This window comes from Amblyomma americanum, chromosome 2, assembly GCF_052857255.1.
Source record: "Amblyomma americanum isolate KBUSLIRL-KWMA chromosome 2, ASM5285725v1, whole genome shotgun sequence".
NCBI lineage: Eukaryota > Metazoa > Arthropoda > Arachnida > Ixodida > Ixodidae > Amblyomma > Amblyomma americanum.
In genome coordinates, this window is record NC_135498.1 from 80,099,373 (window position 1) to 80,106,790 (window position 7,418).

The 7,418-nt window shown below is 50.0% G+C and overlaps 1 protein-coding gene across 1 annotated transcript; it reads left to right on the forward strand.

Annotated features, from left to right (window-relative positions):
• Window positions 1-631: 631 nt before the first annotated feature.
• On the forward strand, window positions 632-5,273 carry LOC144121472 (scoloptoxin SSD20-like). The gene is made up of 3 exons (XM_077654697.1): window positions 632-1,157; window positions 2,662-2,775; window positions 4,807-5,273. The coding sequence occupies exons 1-3, from the start codon at window positions 906-908 to the stop codon at window positions 4,954-4,956; spliced, it is 516 nt and encodes a 171-aa protein (XP_077510823.1). The 5' UTR covers window positions 632-905; the 3' UTR covers window positions 4,957-5,273.
• The last annotated feature ends 2,145 nt before the right edge of the window (window positions 5,274-7,418 follow it).

The following is a 7,418-nucleotide window of genomic DNA, read 5'->3' on the forward strand; positions in this document are numbered from 1 at the left end:
CTCAGCATGTTTCTCGATTTCTTGGGGTCTGCTACCACCTCCCTTCGGGGTGAAATTTTCTAAGTACAAGGAATTCAAGATGGCGGCCTCCATAGTAAAGCAATATAGCAACCCAACTGGTGATTGATTGGTGACGTCACTGATATATCCAAGATAGCCGTCAGTTGATGTCATGGATAAATCCAAGACGCCGGCCGCCAATGGAAATCAATAGCAGTCCATTTGGTGATTGACTGGTGACGTCTGATATATTCAATGCATGGTGATTGTTTGGTGACGTCACTTATAAATCCAAGACGTCGGGAAATAATGATAATTAACTGATGGCGTCATTAATTAATGCCAGATGGCGGCCGCCTTAGGCCGCCACCTGACTATGACGTCATAGCCCAGCTAACGCTCTTTACTTCCACGTCTTCCAGACGGTGACGGTATCATTTTTTTAATGTTCATAGCCATGCGCCACGTGATGGCTGCCAAGGAAACTAGAAGCACGGGATGACTGGCTGAAGCGGCAACCACGTGGTGTCGTTGCGTGATCGGAACCTGTATAGTCAATAGTCACTCTAGGAACCTATTGCTCCTTCCCTCCATTTTCCCCTCCCCACATACTCTCTAAGCCATGGTAACACCATGCTATAAGCTGCTCGTCGCCACTGTTGCTGCCCACGTGATGGCCGCATGATCGGCACATGCAGCTTCCTCTTATTCTCCCTTTCCACCACTCTCACTCTTTCGAAAATCTATGTGCTCTCGGGTTCCCATCCGATCACGCAAGTGCAAGGCTGTGGAGGCGGCATTAACAAGCTAAAGTCGGTAAAAGCTCATTCAGCGAGAAGGTCCTCGAGCACGGCGTTTCTTCACATACGAAGGACCAAGAACTCGCCCCTGCACACATCCGGCGCATGCGCAGACTGGGATCTCGGCAGGCCTCTCCGTCCACGGGCCTGGTGCTGAACAACGAGATGCACGCCTTCACCGCGCGCCTACCGGACCGGTACTGGGGCCACGCTGGTGTCTCGCTCAACTTCGCCCGTCCGGGCAAGCGGCCCTTGTCGCCGCTGGCGCCCTCGCTGGTGCTCGACGCCGCCGGCGGAGACCTGGTCGCGGCACTGGCTGCGTCTGAGGACTTCGATCTTCCGCAGTACGCCGCCTTGGTGAGCAGTTAACACCCGATGGACACCCTGAGCCTATAGTGAAGAGGGAATAGTCAGCAGGAAAAAAGGCCATACTGAACTCAAGCTGCAGGGCAACAAAAACGGCGTCACATGTTCTCCCTTGCTTCCCTTGTTCAGCCTTCATAAACAGCTGATGATGATTATAGTGTGGTCTTCCCTTTGAACGGGCGGGCGCCTAAAAAAAGTGCCCTGACCGAATACAACTATATAGCGTCCTCTGTTGGCCGCCAGTAGGATCTTTTCATTTCCTTCTTTACTACCTGCCAACCGTGGCAGGTGACTCTTTCCACCAGCCAGGTGGCAAGTGTCCACAATAGGGGGCCTGGATGCCCGCTCGTGGCGCTGGCCATCCAGGCACCCAGTCTAGGGTGCCTCGATGAGTGCCCGCTCTCCGCTCGAGGCACCCTAACCCAGTCCACAACACAGCGGCTCCGGACGACGCCGGAAAATTTTTTTACACGGTGGGGTTTCTAAGCTAATTCATTAAAAAATCTTTATCAATTCATATTTTGTTAAGTGTTCAGCATACCGCGTGTTCTGATTGGTTTCACCTGTGCTTGTATATTTGCATGCCGCATGATCAGTCACCATTTAATTGGCCGCCGAGACTTTATTGTCAGTGTCTGCGGGCCAGTGACTATTAGGCCTTTCGAAGTGACATTAGACCAGTCATTAACATCAGAACCGCGAGGCCTTCATGCAGCCGTCAGATTTAGTAAGTTTTTGCGAGGGAAATTAAAAAATGTTGCATTCGAACGAAACTGCGGAGTGTGCCTTTTTCCCCAGGAGCGTTTATTTTATGCAGTCCCGAACTGCAGTTTCCGTGCACCATCGTATAAAAGTGGAGGCTACTGTTAATTTCGCCATGAAACGGCGCACCACAGTGGCATAGGATAGGATAGGAATAAGTTTATTAAAACGCCGACAATCGACGGTTTAACGCGTCTTGACGTTTGCCAAGCGTCGACCCGGAATTATGCCCTACTCTGCACTACCCCGGTTCGGCCCGTTTGTGGTGGGCCGTGAGGCTTGTGCTTTTCGAGTGCACCCCGGGCCTGCTGGACGGCCCATAGTTGAGTGCCCTTGTCTGAAGACTGCACTGCTCTTTGAAGTTCGGGCGGGTATGTCCTGGAGGTAGCTCTGGGCGGGTATGTCCTGGAGGGGGTACACTGGTACCTTTTTTTCGTAGGACGCGAAGCGCATATACCCTTAAGACGTTATTTCATTCTAGAGAACAGAAGTCCGGTAGAGCGGGCGGTGTCCGGGAACCGGTGTTCCCAGCGCGCGCGCGCGGGGGGGGGGGGGGGGGGGCGAAGTTTATCTGTAGAACCTTTATGCAACTCTACCGAAAATTGATGCGCTGCTGGGAAAAGAGAACACTGTTCCAAAATCTTGTTTGGATGTGCACCAGCAGCGCTGCAGCGGTAGCCTCTAGGCCTAGCAGGTGCCCGCTGTGCTTTCTTTACCCCTAACTCCTCTACAGGTGCTGTGCCAGCTTCTCCTGATGAACAAGACAGTGGTTGACGCGGTGACAGCCTCCAAGGTCCGCTACCGCCCCAGCCTCAAAGGCGCCTTCTACGATAGCGACCTACCTCCGGTGAGCAAACAGCGTTGCCGCACTTGTTCACATTCGCCGCGACGCCATAACAAGATACGTGCATCTATCTTTTTCCTCGACGTCAGATAACAAAACTGTGGTGTTAACTTTCTTCTTTTTTATCTTATGTCCACATTCAGCTACAGGTCGACTTTGGTGAAAATGGGGTGGACACACTTTTCTACATTTCAAGAAGTAAAAAGATGAGTTTTTTAATAAGTGAGGAAATGTTTTTAAATAATGACTTGGAAATAAGCAGTCAGTGCGGAGAAGAATGAATTGTGATCGCGGCCACTGAAGTAAGAGTATCCTTTCAAATTCTTATGCCGGAGCGCTTATTCCGTGGCACCAAATATAAGCATGGTGAAAATATTTAGTCCGAAAATCAAAGCCGTGAAGACGTTTCACGAACTGATCTGACCTCAGAAACAGCGTGAGATACTGGCCTCAATGCGAGGAGCGCATTCCCGAAAACTGTGCTCCGACAAAAGCTCAACAGGTTTCTTTCGTTCAACTTGTCGCTACCGCATATCACGTAGTATAGCTTAAACAAGGAACGTGGACAGCCAAATGGTGTAATATATCACTCCATTTCCGCCGCACTAAACACCGAGTATCGTTTGTGACTCTAAAAAGGTGTATGATGCAAGTGCTTTTGAAACCCCTTTTTACTCCTTGGCGATTTACAGGCGCTTCTAGAGGGCTCTAAATCATGCATTCAGTCTATGTGCTGAAGCAGAGGAACCAGCCAATAACCATCGAGAGTTTAAGTAAAACCAGCGAGGAAACAAAAATCCTGCCCCCCCCCCTCCCCCATCTGAAGAGTTGCTGGTTTTAACACAATTCGGCCGTATGGAGCACAAATCACTTCTCCTTGATACCATTCACTTGGGCATTGTCAAATACGTAGAGGGTATGAGGTTACTAAGCTAGAATCATTCTTACACCACCTATTCACGACGTCACCCGTCCTCTTTGTCGTGGCCAACCGAAGTGTCTCTAAACACCAGAAGACCAAATATTACGTTCTGGCGTGCCCTTCCGGGCAACTACGCACTCCTACTCGCAGTTCTACCGCCTCTCTATGAGCGTTTTTTTTTTTTTGCTTTCCAAAAAACGTGTGCCAGAAGCATGGAAGTCAACGACAATGCAACGGTTTTCGACGTATTGAGGCGTGTTTTTTTTTCACCCGGTGTCACCACCAGGCGTTTAACAGCCATCGAAATAAGCGATTTAAATAATAATAATAATTGGATTTTGGGGAAAGGAAATGGCGCAGTATCTGTCTCATATATCGGCGGACACCTGAACCGCGCCGTAAGGGAAGGGATAAAGAAGGGAGTGAAGGAAGAAAGAGGTGCCGTAGTGGAGGGCTCCGGAATAATTTCGACCACCTGGGGATCTTTAACGTGCACTGACATCGCACAGCACACGGACGCCTTAATTTCGCTTCCATCGAAACAGAGCAAAAAAAAAAGCGATTTCGTCAAGCCACGAACTTCTGCATTTATACCGGAGGCTGCGTGAGTCTTGACTTTGCTGCGCACTTTTTAGTGCAGTTCAGTATTCTCTTCGCTCTAATCCTATTCGGTACGTAAGTGTTCACGACGAATGCGTTTTCACGATTCATTCCTGGCCAGTTCGCTTAATGACGTCACTACTTCGAAAGTTAGGGTTACTGTGATCACAGTTATGTGAATCTAGGCTTTCACAACGTTCGTTGGTGTGAAGCAAGAGGCAAATTTGAAGGGGGGGGGGGGGGGGGGTCACCCTTTTCCAAACGAGAAATTTTACATAAGAAAACCATGCTGAACCCCACTTTTTCGACGAAAAAGTTCCAAGAAATACTTGGTTCGTAGAACCCCCCCCCCCCCCTCCTCCTCCTCAACCGCCCCGCCCCTTCCAGCCTGTGACCCATAAATCCGCCCCTATGCGAAACAAGCTCAAAGCGTCGAATTGCTCGTCTTGTGACGAAATGTGCATCGGCCGCGTTCAAAAGTTGTGCACTTTCTACACATTTTCCATCTGCAGGAGACTGTACGGGAACTCCAGAACAAAGGACATCGCATGTACATGTTAGAGGACAACGTCACCAATGCGGCCGCCATTTTCAGGGATGAAGACCACCGCTTCTATCCTGCGGTCAACGACCGCATCGGCGGCTATTTTGACGGCAACTGACGCATGCCGCACTTTGAGCAGCAGCGCCTTAGACAGTGGGCATGCCGCGCTGGAGGGTCCCGCAAGCGATGATTGGAACAGATTTGCACGGGACTCTCCAGTATATGTAACTTTAGAACATTATCGCAAAAGAAGTCAATGCACTCTGTCATATATATACTGAAACTATGCAATATTGTAGCACCTGCATGTAACAGAAAATGGAAGACAGAGGAAAAGGAGCTGTCATCTTTCTAAGAATCTATAAAGGCCCTCCCGATATATATGTTAGTTTTTTCAACACATCACATTAAAGGAATGTATATCCTTGACCTGTCTGCATGTCTCTGTCGGTTACTCTTCGGGAACTGTCCGAACACACTTCAGTGCCGTAGCTTTCAAATTCCGTTGCCCCTATACCCTTCCATATTTCTTTCTGTATTAACGCGACAGCGTTAAGGGCCCCGTGTCGCAGAAAAGCCGGTGTAGTCGGCGGCGTTGGCCGTGAGCGAAAAATCGTCCTCCTCCTCCTCGCAATGTACGCCACTGCCCAACAGATAGCGCGCGACGGCAGCGCCTCCCGCTCGTCTCGTTCGGGCACAGTGGGGCCGTGCGGGCACGCAGGAATCACGCGGTGAGCGGCGAACAACTCAGCGCACATCCAAAGTGCGTTCACCACGAAGCTTGCGGCTTGCTACCCGTTCGTTCGGCGCGGAAGCTATGCTGGCGTTCGTGGCATCAGCCGGGTTGGTTGAGAACGATGTGCCAACGAACTATGACTGCAACTTGAGTCCCGCGCGTTTTGGCAAGGCGCCTGGCAGCGCTTCTACATGGTTTGCCGCTCTGCGCGTCCGTTTCACCGTACACAGCAGAGCGATTTGTCTAAAGGCGTCGCGCCGATTGGGCGATGGCGTTCTGTAGACTCCCTGGCAGTGCTGCAACACGTAGCGTTCCACTCTTCTTCTTCTTCTCAAGTAATATGGCACATACCCACGTGGGGGGATTGGCCAAGGTATAGAGTAGAATGCCAAGGAAGCATTTGCGCGGGGAAGGAAACGTCAGAAGACTGAATCAAGATAAAAAAATTGGAAAAATAAAATGAATTCAAGAGGTATGAGTCATCCGGAATAGAATCAATCTAGCCTTTTTTGGACATGCGAAAGAATTTTGTATATAGCTAACAAGATAATCGATTAGTTGCACATATGTAATCGTGAAGGTAGCCGCATACACTGCTTAACGGGAATCCCTTGGCACTCGCACTCTTAAAGGCGAAGCTTCAGCGTCCTCCAATTTTTTAACTCTTCCCCTTGTTTTAAATAAAATGTTTTGTGCAACATTTCTGCTGCTTCTGAAGTATGTAAAAAGGACCCTCCCTCGCTTATTATGTCTAGTTGTAATCCAATGGTCCGCAGCATGAATACGCTTCGCGGTCATGAAAGCAGACAACGCACAATAATTTCATAGCCACAGTTGTGAAGGGTACACGTCGCCGTTACACCTGATGTCACGTGACTGGCACGACTGCCGTAACGTTCATAAATATCGCACCACTCCAAGCTTTCACTGCCACTGCTGTGGCCGGCTCACTGATGACTCATCGGTGCTCGGCCCCCACCAGCACATGGGACAATTTGCCGTCTGTGCCGCTAGTCGTCTAAGTGTCTCGGCAGGTGAAGGCCAACCTCCAAGGGGCGAAATTTCATTCACTGCGAAATTCTCGCGGCGAACAATACTGCGCGGTGCGCTGCCGCGAATTCGTAGCCGGAGCGCACCGCCATCGGGCCTGGTTGACCAGGCGGAGTAAGTAGCCGTCGCATTAGACAAAAGCAGACAAAACAGCGTAAAAAAAAAGCGCGGCCCGGCATCGTACTTCGTATTTATGAGTATCAACTGAGCCAACGTATTGCCTTGAGCGGCAGTTATGTATATTGGCTGTTGTCAAAGGAGTTTGTTTATATATCCGTCGTAAGCCTTGCTTTTTCGTTCATGTTAGCCCTTGGCCCGCGAATATGAGAAAGCTTCCGGCCGTGGCAGCATTGAATCCACGTTCATAGCTGCTTCAACACTTCGTGATGGATAGTTCGTTCCTTTCTGTAAGCAGAAATGACACAATTGACTACTGAACAAGAGTGCTGCCGCAGCAACCGTTACAACTGGACGGCGCACGGAAGGAGTAAACCAGTGGCTTTACCTTCTCTGGCAGCTGTCACTACAGCCTGTTATTTACTCTGGCTCAATTTCCAGAGCAGTAAAGTGTCGTGCTCACTCCTTCGTCGTGTCGCTAAAGACTAAAATGCACGTGCAAACGACAACGATAGCGAATCCTGTCGCCGCGGCACAAAAACCTGTTTTTAGTCGTCTCGGCGGCTCGAGCGGCCACAGCGACGAGGTTCCAAGTTAGAAATTTTCGTTGCGACGCGCAACCGAATTGCTCAATTTGCTCAGTCGCTTGCATGTGAACCAGCCTTAAGGGTTGCCGT